The sequence below is a fragment of the Podarcis liolepis genome (genome assembly GCF_965112155.1).
Source record: "Podarcis liolepis genome assembly, chromosome: 2".
Taxonomy (NCBI): domain Eukaryota; kingdom Metazoa; phylum Chordata; class Lepidosauria; order Squamata; family Lacertidae; genus Podarcis; species Podarcis liolepis.
The window spans coordinates 96,880,146-96,900,118 of NC_139555.1; the positions used below are offsets into that span (position 1 = coordinate 96,880,146).

General features: G+C 41.8%; 1 protein-coding gene across 1 annotated transcript in view; it reads right to left on the reverse strand.

Moving 5' to 3' along the window:
• Nucleotides 1-10,639: 10,639 nt before the first annotated feature.
• LOC310701526 (uncharacterized protein) overlaps nt 10,640-19,973 on the reverse strand; it is a 54,716-nt gene continuing 45,382 nt past the window's right edge. The window contains exon 11 of the mRNA XM_083492542.1: nt 10,640-11,618. Within this exon, the coding sequence (XP_083348668.1) occupies nt 11,423-11,618 (196 nt within the window). The 3' untranslated portion in view covers nt 10,640-11,422. The remainder of the gene's footprint in view (nt 11,619-19,973) is intronic.

The following is a 19,973-nucleotide window of genomic DNA, read 5'->3' on the forward strand; positions in this document are numbered from 1 at the left end:
CCTCATGCTGGGAAAGATGGAGGGCACAAGGAGAAGGGGACGACAGAGGACGAGATGGTTGGACAGTGTTCTCGAAGCTACAAACATGAGTCTGACCAAACTGCGGGAGGTAGTGGAAGATAGGAGTGCCTGGCGTGCTCTGGTCCATGGGGTCACGAAGAGTCGGACACGACTAAACGACTAAACAACAACAATAGCCGGGGTCACCTGCAGGTGAATATATATGAGCCCGGCAATACCTTCTCTGGCACCCTCAAGGTCTCCTTCCTCGGTAAAATTAGGCTTGAAAGAAGCCTTCCATTGCAGCCAGCAGAAAAGGTGGTGTTGTGCAGATGGCACCCACTAACTTTTCTCCAATATGTTGTTGTGTCCACGAGTCCAAAGAGGCCAAAGCGTTATCGTTTGTTTTGGACAATAATTTCTCAGTTTAGAGAACAAAAACCATTCAGTGAGAACACAGTCTTTCTGTTTCTGTGAATATTTCCGCTGGCCTTTGTAGTGAGACGCTTTTGCCAAAGGGGCTGCATTTTCTTGTCGTGAGAGCTTTCTACACTAGCTTACAGAGCTCCTCTTTGGGGTTTCCTTTCTACCTTTTAATACACTTTCATAACAAAATACAAGCGGTCATTCAAACAGGTTTATTCATGGGCGATGCTCATTCATCTGCCAGCAACCAGAAAGAAGCAACACTGCTTTCTCCATTCAGAGAATGAATACGGAAAGGCCGCCAGCTTTCAGGGGAAGTTTGGTGGAAAGCACATTGTGGCTAGGAAGAGGTATCCTTTTCTTTCATGTAAATAAATAGATCACTTTACAGCAGATTTTTTTAAAATAGAGAAATGAATGCAGCCTATTCCAGGGCACTTTATTCAGTTCAAGAGTAAAATGTAAGCAGGCTGAAAAGAGAAGGGGTGGGGACAGAATGTTCATTTTCAAAAAAAGAAATAAAGAAAGATTGATACACAGGAGACAAATTTACATATAAATACTCTATTTTTAAGATAGAGAGAAAAGTTAACTACTAATAGGACGTTGTCTTGCACTGATTCAGACTGTCGGTCCACCTAACTCAGTACTGGCAGCAGTATCCAATGGTTTTTAGGCAAGGGAGATTCCCAGCCCTACCTGCCGATGCTGGGGATTGAACCAGTGTTCCTCTAAATGTAAAGGAGATGATGGTGGCCCAAGACATTTTGACACCTGAGGCAAACCACACAATGGTGTGTCCTCCCGCCTTGACAAGGGACAGAGGGCTGAGTTAAGATCTACATTGGGAACAAGGGTGGGGAAATCAATTTAGCCTTTCCCAGTAGTTGAAGTGGGAATAAGAAGCCATCGTGGAAGGATGGAAGAGATCCTCTCTAAATCACACCAGGCAGTTGCGAAGCCTAGGAGAGCCCAGTGTATTCCCTGAGAGGCTGCTGTAGAGGTGGAATTGGTAGGAGGCTGCCAAGGAGAAGGCAGATCCAGCCTCCAAGGAGCATGTCACAGCCATCGAGACCACTGTAGCAGCAGCAGCAGCAACAGCAGTGTGCAGTGCATTCCGATCTGCTGACCCTGTGGATACTGCTGCCTGAAGTGGTCGCCTCAACTTACCTCATGAGTGGGCCGGCCCTGAAAGAAGGAGGCCTGCCATTGAGCTATGGCCTTTCCCCATGTAAAATGTAGGTAATAATGATAATCTCCAGACGGCCTTCAGTTTCTCTGCAGCGAGTGCATCACGGTGAAGGAAGATCTTTTTACAGATCCCCTTGCAGAATATGTGCCTTTGGAGCAAGTGGCAGGATACCGAAGCAAGGAAAGAAGGCTCCCAGAAGCCTGTTTTCATGGAAATTTACTACAATGGGAAATTTGGCACAGATTTGAAAAATGGCTCTTCCCTCCCCCATTATTATTATTTTTTTTGTGAAAGATGCAGATTTTGAAATGTTCACATTTGGACTATAGATTTTGTTTTTGGAGAATTCACTGAAATGAATGCTTAAATCTTACTTATTTTAAATAAAGTTTAGGTCTTTATTTAGTCTCATTTAGTTTTTAGGTAATACTATCAGGCACCGGCTCCCAACGACAATACACAACATTGTTCTTAAAATTCTAACATTATATAACCGAGACTTTTTATTGCAGCACAATACTAGTCCTCCTAAATAACTTCCAGACTGTGGGTTATATCAATGTTAGTCTTACTCAACGCAACAGACTCATTGAAAGTAATGGACATGACTAACTCAAGTCCATTAAGTTTGATGGGTTTGCAATGAGTCAGGCTTAGTTGGATGGATGCAGCCCCGTGAGCACGATCCATTCCTGACTGGGCTCAGTTCTGCTGGCCCTTGAATCATTTACACAACCGCACGTCAGTCATTGTTTGTAATGGGGTGCCCCTATTTGGGGAGAGCTGGTTGCAGTTAGCATCAGTCCTGTTTGGAGAGTAGGATCATGGTGAAAACGGCAGAAAAGCGAATGGATATCTCAGTTGACATCTTTTAATGAAGCAGAAATATAGAGGGCAATTTCAAAACAATGTAGAAAGTAAGCTGTAGTTCTGTATCGCCCATTGATAAGAAGAGCCTGCTGGATTAGACCAATAGCCCAGGCGTGCCAACTTGAAGAAAATGGGGGGGGCACAGCTAAGCCCTGCCCTGCATAATCAATCACATTGTGGGGCTCACCCACACCATCTGAATGGCAATGCCCACCAGTTTTGTGGGGGGGGGGGTCAGCCCCCTCCAATATTTTATTGGGGAGGCTGGAGACACCTCAGCCCCTAGGAGTTGGCTCCTCTACAATAGCCCATCTAGTCCAGCATCCTATTCTCACAGGGGTCATCTTGTTTTTTAAGCTGTATTTCAATCAATTGTTTTTATATTTGGTGTTAGCCACCCTGAGCCCGGTCTTGGCTGGGTAGGGAGGGGTATAAATAAAATTATTTATTTATTTATTTATTTATTTATTTATTTATTTATTTAATTATTATTATTATTATTATTATTATTATTATTATTATTAAGAAGCATAACTGCTTTCAACCGTGGAGGCAGAGCAGCACAGGGAAATGGAGAAAACAGGTTGTGTGGTGGCAGTAAATATATATTTAAATAAGTGGTTGTATTTTTCTTTTAAACTGTTTTTAAGTAAGAAAAATCCGGTGGTTGTTTACGGAAACAAATATTTCACCTTTAAAAATGAAGTAGAGGGACTAAGTGATAAGATCTGGAACACAGTTTGCTTCTGCACGGCATTTCTGTTTGTGAAGGATTAAACTAACAAGAAGTGCGCTGTTCATAATGTCTCTCCACTCTAGGCTTAATTACACCCAATACTGAATTTTTGTTTTGTTTTTCAAAGTACGTTTTCCCTGTTCCCTGCAAAGAATCGCTCGAGGACTAAGATAAGCAATCATTTAACATAATTATTCAAGCCACTAATTGTACTTAGCAGAACAAACTTTGTAGAGTTGGCCAAGGCCCCTTCTAGGCTCAATCCCACAAAAAATTAGTTGTGCTTAAGTTAAGACCTAACAAGACGAGTTTCCCTGTCAACTCCATTGTTGCCTAATTGACTCCCTTAAATAAAAGGCTGGAACCTTTGCTTCCTAGCTAATCAGGAACCAGAATACTGTATGTGAATCAGCAGCTGGCTAGCTTACACCCATCATACCACAACAGGATATGAAAACACGGGTTTCAACAGAGACAGAAACCCGTATCCACCCAAGAGGGATATTTCTGCAGGACCGTTTGCCTTCCAACATTATGGCACCATGCTACAACATCTCAGAGCAGTGAGTCCCATAGATCAGTTTGTGCACTGTTTGGGAACAAAATGTATATGGATTAAGTATAATGAGTGCTTTCTAACTGGGAGCTAGAGACAGTGTAATTACTTCTTCATATGAAGATATGTATAAAGAAGGAGTCTAAAATGTTCCTTTCACTTCTTTTCTAACAAAACATTGTTTTAATCAGAAGTGTAATTAAAGCATTCTGAACAGTCCCTAGCAAATAAACTCACTTCCACATCAATATATCATTTGTGCCACAGTTTATACATCTGTATTTCCTCAAAGTTTCTAAAAAAAAGCCCACTTGTTTTTTTAAAAAATTACAACAGGCTTTTTTGTTTTTTTATTAAAGTGTGGAAAAATTACATATTTGCAAGTTTAATAGCTCCTCTAGAAACGGTTAGAGCCTATCAAACAACACGCCCAGCCCCGCCAATACGGTTAATGAGAACTGTAAAACCACACGGCACATATATGTAGCCCAAATAATATAGGAATTGTAAAGGATAAATTTGAACTCCTCAGAAAAAAATTGCAGACAATGGTTGAAAGGATACACCAGGAGTTTTGATGCAGGAGAGGACATGGCAACTGGGAAAGCACAGGTAAGTTTCTTTTTCTTTTCTTTTTTAATACTGTTTTTATTTACTTTCATGGTACGGAAGATAAATTCTGAGAAAACCATTGTTACAATAGTAAACAACAAATAACTTGTCCTGATAAAATTACACATTTATCACGCCATGTGTTAAAGTTTCATTTGATTACTCTAACAGCGGTTCTCAACCTGTGGCTCCCCAGATGTTGTTGGACTACAACTCCCATCATCCCTGAGCTCTGGCCTTGCTAGCTAGGGGTGATGGGAGTTGTGTTCAACAACATCTGGGGACCCACAGGTTGAGAAAGGCTGCAAGAGATCACGCCACATTTTGCCATGAGTGCTGAGCGGATTCCTGCCACAGTCTGAACAATGTGTGTATTCAATCAACATTTGCCACATGTTATAAAAGGAATATGGATTGTGTTTGCCCTTTGCCGCTCTCACCTGGCATGTTCGTTTCTCAGCCAGTGCTATCGACCATACTCTGCTACACCAGGAATCAATGTTCAGCCCATCACCGGTTTTCCAACATCTGACCAGGTAAGTTTCTGAAAGGTAGATTCCCACAACCAGATCCCTATGACTTGCACTCATTTATTTTGGTAAGCCCTTGCTATCTCAAGGTGTTAGCATGCATATGCTCCAACTGTCCTGATCTACCAGGAATGTGCTCTGCTTCATGATTCCTATTGCTATGAATCTGTTTTTGCTCTTGGGTTGTTAACATGGGTTGCTAGAGTCTTCATGTGTTGCATTTCAGGCCTTTTCCCCTGGGTCTCTAGCATGTTGGCATCAAGGTGGAAGGTAGCATAACCACTTAGGCATCTGCAAAAGAGAAGGTGGCAAAGGAAGCCAGAGATTTGCCTAGGATTTGCACCCACTGATTTATGACTGCACATGCAAATTCAGAAATAATTATTATAATTTAGTTAGAAATGTGATACATCTCAACACAGTCTGAAAGGCCTGCTTAGCCTGCTCTTCAGGTTCCAGCTGCAAGACCGCTGCTCTCTTTCCTCCTTATGGCTCTTTATCTTTGAGCTGGAATTGGGCAGGGCAGCCCTTCAAACATAGTGCATCAGATGTCGTTGCACTACAATGCCCATCATCCCCAGACAGTTTAGCCAGTGGGTCATGGACGATGGGAGTTGTAGTCCAACATCTGGGGAGCCAACATCGAGGGACACTGAAACAGAGGATTCCTTCAAATAGAGGACTAAGACACATGGCTATTCCAGTCCACAGGTTGCACTCTGTCTGAGTCCTGGAGCTGGCACTGTTTTGAGCTGTCTGTGATTGCCAGTTTGATGGTGGCAAGTATCGCTCAGAAAAAGGACACAGAAGTGAGTACTTAACTTCACATAGTTCAGTGGCAAAGCATCTGTCTCCAGGTTCTTTCAAGCTTCTGCTTGAACCCCGGCCAGCCTTACATGGAGTCAGACCATTGTCTCATATAGCTCAGTATTGTCTTCTCTGACTGGCAGTGGTTCTCCAGGGTTTCATGCAGAAGCTTTTCACAGATGTAGCTAGAGACACAATCAGTCATAAGGGAAATGACCTGTGCACTTGATTGTGGTATTATTGCCCATACAGTTCAATACCTTGGCATTGAAAGCAATGGCCAAGTCTGAGCCCTGATGCAAATTAAGGCCTGCCTTTCTGTAAAGGGACGTGGGTGGTGCTTTGGTCTAAACCACTGAGCCTCTTGGGCTTGCCAATCAGAAGGTCGGTGGTTCGAATCCATGCGACATGGTGAGCTCCCACTGCTCTGTCCCAGCTCCTGCCAACCTAGCAGTTTGAAAGCATGCAAGTGCAAGTAGATAAATTGGAATCACTGCAGCAGAAGGTAAACAGCATTTCCGTGCTCTCTGGTTTCTATCACAGTGTTCCATTGTGCCAGAAGCCATTTAGTCATGCTGGCCACATGACCCGGAAAGCTGTCTGTGGACAAACGCCGGCTCCCTCGGCCTGAAAGCGAGATGAGCGCCACACCCCATAGTTACCTTTGACTGGACTTCACCGTCCAGGGGTCCTTTACCTTTTACCTTTTCCTTCTCGCTGAGCTCTTGCTCCCTTCAGGATGCTCACCACCAGCACCACCCAGTCACTGAGAAGCCTTTTATGTGGGACGGGAACAAGCGCTCCATTTGCACAAACTCTTCAAACATCAGGGGTTAACGGAAAGGGCTTCCAAATTGAAGGAGGAAACAGATATGTTGGAAGCAGCAAAGGTCCTTCATGGAAATGTGTGTGTGTGTGTGTGTGTGTGTGTGTGTGTGTGTGTGTGTGTTCCAAAAGTACCATTACAGGCTGACATTCCTTCATGATGCAGCTTGAGTGAGAAGAGGTCATCTGGCCTCGTATCTCCCCTACTGGGGAAGGACTGTGGTGGAATCGTTTTAGATTTTCCCTTCGGATGCCAAACAGGCCCTAACGCTGTGTACACCCTGCCAAAGGCCTCCTTCTGCCCATTCCCTTCTCTGCCGCGATCTTAAAGAGGTTAATCTCTTCTTCTTACAGAACGAGCTAAAACAAGAAAAGTGGAATTTATCCATATTAAACATTAGCTTGGCCCATTTCCTCTCAGGTTTGCACACACATATATCCACACCAGATCTCAGTGTGTCTAAAATGGCTGGAAATTGTGCTTGTGTGCCCGCTTAGCACAAGGGATAGGAGTCCTGGATCACAGAACATCACCCAGGATGCTGACTGCCATCTAAGGTGTCAGCTTGACACTTTTTTAAAATGTGGCCATTGATGGATGGGTGATCTGGGTATGAAGCAAATATCCTCCTTTTCTCTCTCTAAGGCAGGCGTAAGTTCAAATCCCACTTTCATGTCAAGTTTACGGATACAGCTCTTTACATATGCAAGGAGGCTGCTTTCCCCCCTACCCCCTACCCTTAAATCTAATGTTATGCTTCTGAATACAGAATTTACCTAAGTAAATAATTATTTTTAAACCTAAGATTTAGGCAGCATTAGGATTTGATGTTATGCTAATGTTTGACAATTACTAAATGTGGGTATCAGGCAGTATTTTTTTAAAGTTTAATTTAAAGCAATTTGACATGGAAAGGTTATTACTTTAGTTGCCAATAAAAGCTGTACTTTTAACATAAGTGTACACTAGACCCTAGGGTATGTGACTATTATCTTTTCTGCAATTATGTGGTGTTCTACATAAATGCTAAAAAAAAAAATTAGAAATATCAAAAGTATGAACTTAGATACAATATAAAAAAAAAGTTGAATAGATAAAACCAGAAAGCAAGTTGACATGAACATAGACAGGTTGAGGTTTCCCCCTAGAGGTAATATTTGGAAAATCCTGTAGCATTTCGGTTAATACATGAATTCAGATTTTAAAATTGGCAAAAACATAAACTCTGGTCAGAGTATTGCTTTGTCTTGTAGATTCGTAAAAACAAACAAACCGTGAAATACGGATGAATCTGTCATGTAGGCATCCTGATATCTGTAATCAAGTAATTTCCTTTCAGCAACCCAGAGTAAGGCAATCCTTTACATTTTACCACATCCCCTCTCAGTTTTACTGGACAACCAACTTGGCGAAGAGCTCTGATGAACTCAAAAACTTGCTCACTTTTTTGGTGGCATTTTTGCGACCTTAGATTGATTCTTCTTGTATCAACGTGATGTGTAAATTTTGCTGGCATCCCACTAAAGCAGGGCTTTTTTTCCAGCTGGAACTCAGTCCTGGCACCTCTCTGGTGGGCACCATTGCCATTATAAGAGAACAAGGGTTCACGCTGAGTTCCAGCACCATCCAGCCTTAGGTGAGATGGGTGGTGACTGAGACAGAAACTTCTTGGTTGTGAAACCCAGCTTCTGATATACCTTCTGGGACTGCTCACCTGGCACCTATATAGATGTCTTTTCAGTGCCAGACAAAGGGTTCTTTATTTCCCATGACACCTTTAACACTGAATTGCACTGTTTTGTTTCTGTTGTTTTGCCTGCTGCTATTGACTGTCTATTATTTTAGCTTGCTCTGGGGACTAGGAAGGGTAAAGGTCGTTGTGGAAGAGGAGGCAGGCCCTCCCAGGATCCTGAGCTTCAGTCACCTCACTCTTGCTCACATCCAGTTGAACAAGAGCGCTCACTTTTGCAAGTGAATTCATGTGACATCCCTAAAACACTGATCTCAAATGACTTGGACAGGGGTCGGGAAAAACTTACATCAGATATCTGTGGAGTAAGTGGACAAATCCTGCAAAGGACTGGTAGCTGGTTAAAGAACAGTAAGCAGAGAGTAGAATTAAATAGCAAGATGCTGGCTCAACCCTTGGTGCTAGATGACAGCATTTACTGTGAAGGGACAAAGGGAAAATCCCCCTGCCAAAGCAATGCCCCTTTGGCCTTCTTAAATAAGTAGTTGTGGTTGTGGTATGTGAAGAAAGGAATTCTACTCCCTCCCCAATGCTTGATTACAATGAACCACCTTTAACATTTTAATGCCTGGTTTGGGGATTATTATTTTTTTGGAACAACTTGGTGTCATCAGCAATAACTCCATATTATTAACACCAGTCCAAAAGGAATCAATCCCAGTGCAGAGCTTTGGAGAACCCTGCTTCGTACATCCCTCCATTACAAGAACTGATTATTTTCCAGGCTACTCTGACATATTGGTGAGGGTATGCCCCTCTCCTGTACCCATGAGGTTGATCCTTTACACCAAGCTTTATGATCTATAAGCCACGATTTGGGGATTTGGAAGCCCCTTGTAGACTGCAGTACGATCATTTCTACTTAGTTCAGAAAATGCTGTGGTGTTACAGACCTGTTGGCATATTTATAGCTCAAGGAGCTAGTCCAAAAGATTACTAACCAATACCACTTTACCCGCCATTACTATGAAGAAGTATATACTCAAACGATATTGTTGGTAGAGGAAGGGAGAAGCACCTTTGATTTGAACAGGAGGACTAAATTATATGGTCTTATGACTACAATGTGATTCATATCATAATTTTGCCCCAGATGTTTCCACTTTGAAAGTCGGAGAAGTCATTATTGGACATAAAAGGTTGGTTCGCAGTCTGCTTACTCCATAGTCTTTCCACTAGGTCTGGAAAAAAATAAGGCTTTTTTTCTTCTTATTATTATTATGCCAATTGCAAATGGTGGCTTATGTTTCAAATTAGCTGAAGTTTGTTATTTTTCCCTCTTAGGTAGGGTCTAAAACAAGCTGTTCACAAGAGGTCCAGCCACAGTATACAAGTCCCCCTAGAATTAGTTGGAAGAACTCCTGATGAGTTCACTCCTGTTTGTACATTAACCTTGGGATGAAAGGCCAGCCACAGTCATGTGAGAATCAAACCAAGTTTTCCAAAGCATGACACAATTTGATGGAAGTGTACGGGGCCCACAGAAAAATGTTTCGTGAGCCCAGAAAAACAATGAAAAAGCTTTAAGTTTTTAATGGTTCCACTTGAAGAATTACTAAGAGGTTGTTGACTCCAGAGGCCACACTGTAATGTTTGGAAGAAGAAACAGGTCAGGGAAGGAAGAACAGCCAACTCAGCTTGTGATGGGCAGTAGAAAGTCATGAAGGTGGGTGGAAAATTAGGCTAAGAATACAGCTCATCTGCCCCGCTCCATATCAGCATTTGCTGAGAGCAAAAATTAGTATCCCAGATGAATGTTGGTGTTTGCATAGGACTGCATCCATAGATTTGTCAGATATACAACACTTTATGCAAAGAAAATATAAACTCCACTTTTATAGCAGTAAAGGGCAATGGAAGGGCCACTGTGCCCTGCAGATGGACAGCTTTCCCCACCATTTCAAGAGCTGTTGCCAGCCTACAGGTGCATCACAAGTAAGGATGCTTGAGGAATTCGACCTTGCAATGCACTCGTTCTCATCCTCACTTCCTGGCCTGAAATCCGGACTAGAAATTAGTTTATCCCCCAGCTATCAGCCTACCTAAATATTTTGCTGCAGTTCTCAGCACACCTGCAAAAATCAGAGCTACACTTTAAAATGTGTGTTTTGAAAGGCACTATGTTTAAAAATGTGTATTTAAAATGCAAACTTTGTGCAGTGTTTTTTAAAATGGGATGCATGTCAACCCTGGGCAAGAAGACAGAAGACAGCACACAGTTCTTCCACTGCCTATCTCTGCATTATGGTGCAAGGGAAAGCGTGCCACTGCTTACAAAATGTGGGCTGAGCATGGAGCACCACCAGAGCAAATAACAAACGACAATATCAAAAATGAATAAGGTAAAGAGATTTTAATTTTGTAGTGCAGAATGCAATCCCAACACCTTTTAGAGCAATTGCTGGAATCATTTCCATTTAAAGCTGGGGGTGGGCGGGGGCTACAACACAAACCGACAAACATTGACAGTCAATCCTCAGTTTACTTTCTCAAGACAAAATCCTGCTGCAAGAATAACTTAGCATTTCAAGCATTTCTCTTCCCACCCCCTGTGCAATTCCCCCCCCCCTATATTTGACATTACAGCTGCAGTAGAAGTATCAACAAATTTTTTTTGATTAATTGAAGCAGTAATTTAGCAAAGATTCAAACACAACATTCAAGCTGGCAACAGGATGTCTTCTCTGTTGGCTAAAATATAGGATCCTACTTTATTTTTATTTTTTTCAGTACAAAATTATTTGCATAGTGGCAATCTGTTTACTCCACTGAACGGAATGTGTCGATAGAGGGAAAATCGTGTGTGTGTGTGTGTGTGTGTGTGTGTGTGTGTGTGTGTACTAGTATAGCATTCAGTCTAGGGCAGATTATTATTTTTTAAATAAGCAAACCTCTACATGCTGACTTTTGTTAAGACAAGAGCTGCTGTAGATTGGGTCTAAAATAGCAGTTTGGAAATTAAAAGCTCTATTTTTTTGGAGGAAGGAATTAATGGACAATGTCAAGAGAGAAGCTGAACACTCGTAACTCGTGCAGAACTGCAATGTGATCAGGGGAGTCTTTCCTGTGTGCCTGTCATTCCTCTGTATGCATTGAAAGAGCGTTTCCATTCCTTTTCTACCATAAGCTTTGCCCTCCTTCAATGACTAAGTTGTGGCCAGTCATATAATCTGAAGCTTCAGATGCCAAGTATACGACGGCAGCTTGCAAGTCTGTCACTCGAGCCAGCCTTCCGGCTGGGATGTCCGTGAGCCAGCACTGCACAAGAGGTTTCAGCTCCGCAGAATGGATGAGCGGTGTTTCGACAATCCCTCTGTATAAACATATAAGACACAAACCGGCTTGTTATGGCTTCTTTCTTTCTTTCTTTCTTTCTTTCTTTCTTTCTTTCTTTCTTTCTTTTGCAGCACAAAATTGCAACAATACAAAAATAGCCCTGGGGGTACTTTTCAAACGAAGGATGAGAAAGATTCCAAACCTCCCTGGCTAAAAGCCACCAGAAACTTCAAACATGATTCCCGTTAAATGTCTTTCTAATATAGTTTTTATGTATCATCATTGTCTCCTTCATTTATTTCCACATTAGCGATACATTATTTAGCATAACGTCCCAATTGAAAGATTTGCCTCACAAACAATCACATCATCTAAATTGAAAGTGACTTGCGAGCGTTTACCTACAAATAGATTTTTTGGAACTGGACATAGCAATTATTCTATTCATTAGGAGACACTGTGAAAGGGGGTCTACAATATGTTCAGCGAATGCAGGCGGTTCACGTGCTATCATTTCAAGAGGAAGGCATAACCATTCTTTCTTTCTTTTCTAATTTTAGAATAAAAGTTCACCTTCACTAGGACTTTTCCCGAAAAGAAAATGTCAGTTAGTAAAAAGCTTGAAGGAACTGGCTCCTAATATCTTCCAGCTTAGACACCTTCTCTGCAATATGACAGAGAATTTATCAGGAAATGTTTGCATGCATATATATATATATATATATATATATATATATATATATATATCTCCCCCCAAAAATATATGAATGAGAGCCAAAGAATCCACAGCACTCCATAAACATTTGGTGGGTGTTTAGGGCTTTAACAATAACTGATTTGTCACCCTCCTCCTTAGCAACATATTTGTATTTTGAGAAATGTTATAATTCTCTCCCCCCCAGTCCCTGTATAAATATATTTACATAACTGGGCCTAACAAGAAATTACATTTAACTTCTCAGAAATGACAATAACTAAAACCTGAGCTGCCAATTCCACTTCATTAGTGTGGTAGAAATGCATTCCAAATGTTAATAAAAATTCCAACATGCTGATAAATTAGTGCTTCTAAGGAACATGTGACACCTTGGTTAACATATTCAACCTCAATTATATTTCTCTTCAGCACCCTGTTATCTGGAACCTTTGCTGGCAATCAGAGGTGCTGTTTTTCAGCGGCCAATTTTCTAGATAATGTAGCTTATCAACACTGTGGGTAAACTTGCCAATGAAATCAGACTGCACTGAACCACACACGCGCTAATTGCATCTCTTTTTTATGCATATTTACAGACTGTCACTTCAAAGAAATCAGTGGCCCATTGAGGCAGCCAGTTAGCTGGAAGAATTGCCTCTTGCAAATGAAAATTAGCAAACAAGCTAGTGATAAATATGAAATGAACAAAGTCTCGAAATGCCGTTTTGTTCTCAAACTTCATCCTCATCCCAATTTATGCTTCCAAAGAAACAGGGTTTAGAAACACTGAATTCTGGGAACGAGAAACCCCCGCCTTGTACTTTTGTTTTAAAAGAAACTCTTGCGATATTGTTTAATGGATGTGGTTCAGACTTTGCTCTCTTTCTCATATACATGTTTTAATTTTTTTGCTTAACCGGGGCACTCTTCCACAACCCGACTTTCTTTTCAGTCTGAAACTGACAATAAACAGGATAGCTATTCAGAAATAATACCACACAAGGGCAACACGGTTGACCTCTGGCACTATCCTGCATTCCAAAGTAATATTATAATCACAATATTATTTTCCCTAAGTAGTTCCCTATCCCAGTCTTCTCAACCCCTTGACTCAAGCACATGTTTTCTACGAAAACAATTTGATTTTTCAGTTGCAAAAGAATATCAACAGGCTTATCATTTACTGTTACTCAACAACATTTCCCCCCATATATATTAGACACATGCACACACACACAAAATATGAAACAATACTAGGATTGGATCACACTGATAATAATGAGAATAACAACAATAATAATTATCAGAATGTGCTAGGTGCTCTAGGGGTAGTGACGGATGATCCAAAGAAGGCCAGCCATTTTATTTTATTTTACTTTTAGTAGACATTTGAAGACGGGGGGGGGGGGGGGGGCGGAACACCAATCCCATTTTTTCAAGCATTTCCTGTAAATCTCTGATTACAATTCAGTGCCAGTTTTATTTGCAAATGTTAGCAGGGTGTGGCCTTAGGCTTCATGCTACATCATTTTATTTTCTATTCATTAGAAACTAGATAAACAGTCTGGCTTTGATCATTTAAACCAGATCCAAGCAACATCTCTTTCTATGTGGAGATATATTCAATAACCAATTGTGTAACAAATAGATAGATTACTCAGTTTCTTTACCTTTTCACCATACAAAAGGTTTTTTAAAAAATAAAATAAATGAATGGGTTTATTCAAATGAGGAATAACCACACAGAGATATTTGGTGGGGTGTATATGTGTGCAGTGATGCAGTTTGGTAATTTTAGACTCTGGAATCAAGGGGAAGAGCTCCTATTAATTCTGCTGAGTATGGCCCTGAACGTCTGCCTGAAAGTCCAATGGCACCCTTGCTGGGGGGAGAGGCACAGTCATCTCTGACAAGTCTGTCTACCCAGCAGTATGTATAGTGGGGAGAAGGGAGAGCAAGCTTAGCTTCTCCCCACAACAAACAATACTGAGCGGGAGGTTTCTGCAGTAAGATCTTTGCAATTCTCCACTAGGGAACAAAATAGGATGAAGTAGGACTGCTTGAATGAACCTTTCCACCTCTCTCCATTTAACAGGCTAAAAGGATCGTCAAACCTATCCATTATAGTCCTCTAAATTTCTCCTTTTCCAGTCTTAAATTCAGTTCTCCACATTTCCACAAGGTTTTGTTTTTTTAAAAAAATCCTCATGAACGTTCATCAGCATTTTAGTGTGAATTATTCCCAATAAACACATTTTTTTTGTATGCAGTTTTGAAAAACGTACACATTTTTGCAAGCAGTTCTTCTTATTATACTGCCTTTTAATGTGTTGTTTTCACTGCTATATGCATTTTTAGAATAGAATATCAATATTTACTGTTTGGTTGTCGAACTGCCTCACAAAATTCAGACAAGCGTGCTTTTTGAAGGATAGCTGTGTTTGGTTCACACATTGGTTCAAAATATGTGATTTCTTAGTAAAATAAACACAAAATTCAATTTCGTCCTTAATAGCAGGACAACAGCCAGCTTTCTGAAAGGAAGGCCTCGGAACCCCTCCTGAACATATAGAAGTCCTGTGGATAGCGCTGCAGCCAAGGCCTCCAGGCAAATAAAACCCAGCAAAACTGAAATTTCTGAAGTTAATTACGATATTCATAAATTATAGAGCACAGTACCACATAGTAGAACTTAGGCCTTTCGTTTAATTATGCTGGCGGTGGGAGGAAATTGAACGTTTTATTCTAAAGACAGCATAATTTAGGACGGTTCTGGTTTGGAAAAACAAGCAAACGAGAAAAATAATAACAACAACAACATAGTGGCTTGTAAGCACACTTTTGGGTTCTTATACAAATATTAGATATGCCCCAGTATACAGCACATCTTCTGGGAGAGGCTCGGTGCCAAGATGGGCAATTTAATGCTGGAGATGGAAAAACCCTTTTAGGCAAATGTGCGTTGGCTCTTAACCATTCTGAGCGGTGACAAGTGCCAAGGCGTTAATTCTCTGCCTCATCTGGAATGCAATGCTGTTGCATAACAATGGCTTATCACACTATCTAGGTTCCCTTCACGGGAGATGCAGAACTGACATTTCGCTGCTGATGGCGGGTTGATTTAAGACTCAAGTAGCCCCCAAACGATCCCACACTTTGTGCCAGTGGATATGTTGGTCTTTGAGTGCCCTGTTTATCAGCTGCTCCCTTAGAATGGTTGCAAGAGTTCTTCTCCCAAAGTGTGTGCATTTGTGTGTTTTGGAGAAAGGGGTTTCCATCTGTGTATAAGTTGATTTCTTTCAGATGAGTTATTAATTTGAATGATTTAAGTACACTTCAATTACTCAGGAAGTGTTTAATCAGTAAAACCCACTTAATTGGGACATCTCCCAAGAAACTACATAAAAGCCCAGAGATATTTAAGAGCAACTGCTGTTGCTTAATGGGGATGGTAATGCTGGTTAATTGGGATGCCTTTAAGTGATAGGGCTTTGCTTGGTTCTTCCCTCTGGTGTCCTTTTATGCCAGTTCCATATACAGTGGAACCTTGGTTCCCGAACTTAATCCATTCCGGGAGTCTGTTTGATTCCCGAAACAGTTCAGGAACCATGGCGCGGCTTCTGATTGGCTGCAGCAGCTTTTTTGCAGCCAATCAGAAGCCAGGCGTTCGGCTTCCAAAGAACATTCAAAAACCGGAACAATTACTTCTGGTTTTTGTTTGTTTGGGAGCAGAGGTTCCATTGTAGGCACAAAAACTTATTGCCCGCCCCCCGTCAGTGTGAAGATGCTTCATCCTACCCTGAAAACTTTAGCATTCCAGATCTCTTGCAGATTTTGTTGATCCAGATTGGAGAGCAGTGTTTGGATTGCTAGAATAATCGTTCGCAATCCAGCTGTTCTCAGTTGGCCTTGTCATTCACATGTTAACACAAGAACCGAAGGTGCGCTTCCAAAGGAAGCTTCAGCTGTATTTATGTATGTACCTAACCACAGCAGCAAGGGATCTTTATGCACAGAAGTGGAAGGAGGAAAGAATACCCTCAAAGGAAGAATGGCTGATAAAAATCATGGAATATGCAGAGATGGCAAAACTGCCGGCTCTGATAAGAGACGCATTTAGAATCTTTCAAGGAGGACTATAAACTTTTTCTATATATATTTTTTTAAAATTCCATATGTGAAGTCCACAGCAGGGTTTGAAGTTTAAGAAAAAAAAATAGAATATACTAAGATACCTGTTAAAGAGGAAGAAACTGGATATGATGGATTTTTAAGACGCAATCGTAAATAATTGTGATTATACAAATTGAGGATGGGTGAGTATTTTGGAATAAGCATTATAACTGCTGAGTGATAAAAATGTAAGTTTGAATCTTGAAATAAAAGAAAAAGAAAGTGTAAAAAAAGAGAGAGAGATGTAGGGGCACTGAACATTATGGTGTGATTGAAGTCCCTTTGAACATGATCATGGGCTAACTGTGGTGAGAAAAAAGCAGCAGATGTTACCAGCGATGGAGACCACAGTCAGTGGTTCACAAGAGCACAGAAGCTGGTTTGATCACAGAACCATAGTGAGGAAATGCAGTTGGTTTCCTGGAGGTGTGATTGAGTGGGCAGCCTCCATATCATGCATTCCTTCTACAAAGTTATTCATGCCCACAAACCAATCTCCTTCCAACTCCCAAACCCAGATTTCTCTCAGACCAGGAATGGGAGACCTGTATCCCTCCAGATGTTGTTGGACTACCACGGCCATCGTACCTGACCACTTGCCGTGCTGATGGGAGTTGGAGTCCAAACCAACATCTGGAGAGCCCCTGGCTCAAATTTTCTGGGTTCTGAAGCTAACTGCCTAGCCCAAACAAAAACCGCACAATATCCTCTTTATGCCACATTCACCCACCCTTCTGGGGAGCCTAGGAAACCCAAATTCAAAGTGTTGGTGCTGACCTTTAAAGTCCTAAATGGCTTCGGCCCTGTATAACTGAAAGAATGTTTCCACCCTCATTTTTAAGCCCGGACACCGAGGTCCAGCTCCAAGGGCCTTCTGGCGGTGCTCTCATTGCAAGAAGTGAGGTTACAGGGAACCAGGCATAGGGCCTTTTCAGTAGTGGCACCCTCCCTGTGGAACGCCTTCCCATCCAATGCCAAACTGATCAGCAACTACACAACTGACCCATCTGATGCAGCCCTGTATCAGGAAGTTTTTAATGTTTTGATGTGCTTTTGATTATGTTGGAAGCTGCCCAGAGTGGCTGGGGCAACCCAGTCAGATGGGTGGGGTATAAGTGATTAATCCTCCTCCTCATCACCCTGGTCGTTTAGTTTGGGAGGCCCTATTGTTGTAAAAGTGACCCCATGATTTCCTCTTTATCAGCCTGTCCAGTCTTCCCTCATTCCTGCACTATATCTACCACTAATTGTGTGCCGTATATTAGGACATTTCTGTTGTTTTATGCATAACTGGAAACAAAACATAAATGCACAAGCAGATATGCATTAGTTAAGATATATGCATTAGCACTTTCATACTGCAATAATTCTGGCAATTAGATATTACTAAAGGAAGCCTTAGGCACCAACAGCTATAAATATGGATTCTCTTGTAAAAAATATAGTTCAGGAACGCATTTCCTTGTGGAGCTGGAGCCTGTATACTTCTTGCTAAAACCCTGTAGAGCTTTAAAAAAATGTAACACATAGGGAATAAAGCATGTGGGGCTCATGTATTCACTTAGATAATACAAAACTGTGAAACGTGTCAAAGCTTCTGCCAATATAGCTATTACAGTCAAGGTAAAAGAGCTAATCACTTCAAAGTGCTTGTTGTTGTTGTTTAGTCGTGTCCAACTCTTCGTGATCCTATGGACCAGAGCACGCCAGGCACTCCTGGCTTCCACTGCCTCCCACAGTTCGGTCAAACTCATGCTGGTAGCTTCGAGAACACTGTCCAACCATCTCGTCCTCTGTCGTCCCCTTCTCCTTGTACCCTCCATCTTTCCCAACACCAGGGTCTTTTCCAGGGAGTCTTCTCTTCTCATGAGGTGGCCAAAGTATTGGAGCCTCAGCTTCAGGATCTGTCCTTCCAGTGAGCACTCAGGGCTGATTTCCTTAAGAATGGATAGGTTTGATCTTCTTGCAGTCCATGGGACTCTCAAGAGTCTCCTCCAGCACCATAATTCAAAAGCATCAATTCTTCGGCGATCAACCTTCTTTATGGTCCAGCTCTCACTTCCATACATCACTACCATGCTTCCATACATCACTACCATGCTTTAACTATATGGACCTTTGTCAGCAAGGTGATGTCTCTGCTTTTTAAGATGCTGCCTAGGTTTGTCATCGCTTTTCTCCCAAGAAGCAGGCATCTTTTAATTTCATGACTGCTGTCACCATCTGCAGTGATCATGGAGCCCAAGAAAGTAAAATCTCTCACTGCCTCTATTTCTTCCCCTTCTGTTTGCCAGGAGGTGATGGGACCAGTGGCCATGATCTTAGTTTTTTTGTTGTTGAGCTTCAGACCATATTTTGCGCTCTCCTCTTTCACCCTTATTAAGAGGTTCTTTAATTCTTCCTCACTTTCTGGCATCAAGGTTGTGTCATCTGCATATCTGAGGGTGCTTATTGCCTGGTAAATAATGGAGGCCCATCAACAGGAACACAACAATCTTTTTTTTAAAAAAAAAATACAGGTAGGCATGTTGGCCCATATGTAAAATTCCAAAACTCATCTTAGGGTGACACCTTTATTAGACCAGATGGCAACAACTGTGCAAGCTTTTGAGTTTGACAGGTCTCTTAATCAGGCTAGATGGCAAACAGAGCACTTGGGGGGGGGGGAAACAACAGGAGATCACAGACGTTCCATGAGGTTCTTTTGGACCTTTGTGCTTATCAGGTTACACCTAGGCTCTGCTGGCATAAGGGGCAGAGCTGCAATACTAGCTTTCCCACAGAGGAGTCGCTGTGACTTACTGGGAGGGAATGGTGGTGCTTAGGGTGTATGGGTGCACTGGTGCGAGTGTAGTTCAGCTCCTCCAGTGTGCTTGCAAGGCACCAGCCTCCATAATGCCTTGCCCCCTCTTCTGATGAGCGTCAGAGACTCCACTGATAAGAAATCAGGTACATGGGGTATCCCTGCCACCTAAATCCGCCTCCATCCTGAGGTGGAACATGCAGGTTCCTAGATAGGTGGAAAACATGACTCAAGAAAAACTGGATGGTCTTCATAACAGCAAAAGTGGACATTAATTTTAAGTGGTGTGCTAAGCCAAAAAGAAATTGTCAGAAGCCAAACTGGATGGCTTCACCGAGCCTTTGTAGAGAAGGTTTCCTCAGAAGTAAAACCCTCCTTCTCTAGTTTAGGATTCTGCTGTTGAACACCTCACTTCAGTTGTTGTTTTTTTCCCCAAGTCACATAAAGGTGGCCATGTTGATCTATAGGAAAATTCCCGAATTTTGCATATGTTTGGTCCTGCTTGATATTCCTTCTGTCTCCTAGCATCCGGATAATATTAGCACACAGATGGAAAGAAGACACAGTGCCTACCAGAGAAGAATGGCAGATTAAGCTGATGGGACTGTGCAGAAATGGCAAAACTGACCGGAAGAATTAGGAATCAGGAAGACCAACATTTTAAGAAGGAATGGGGAAACTATATAATTTACCTTTAAAATCACTGCAAGCTATTAAAA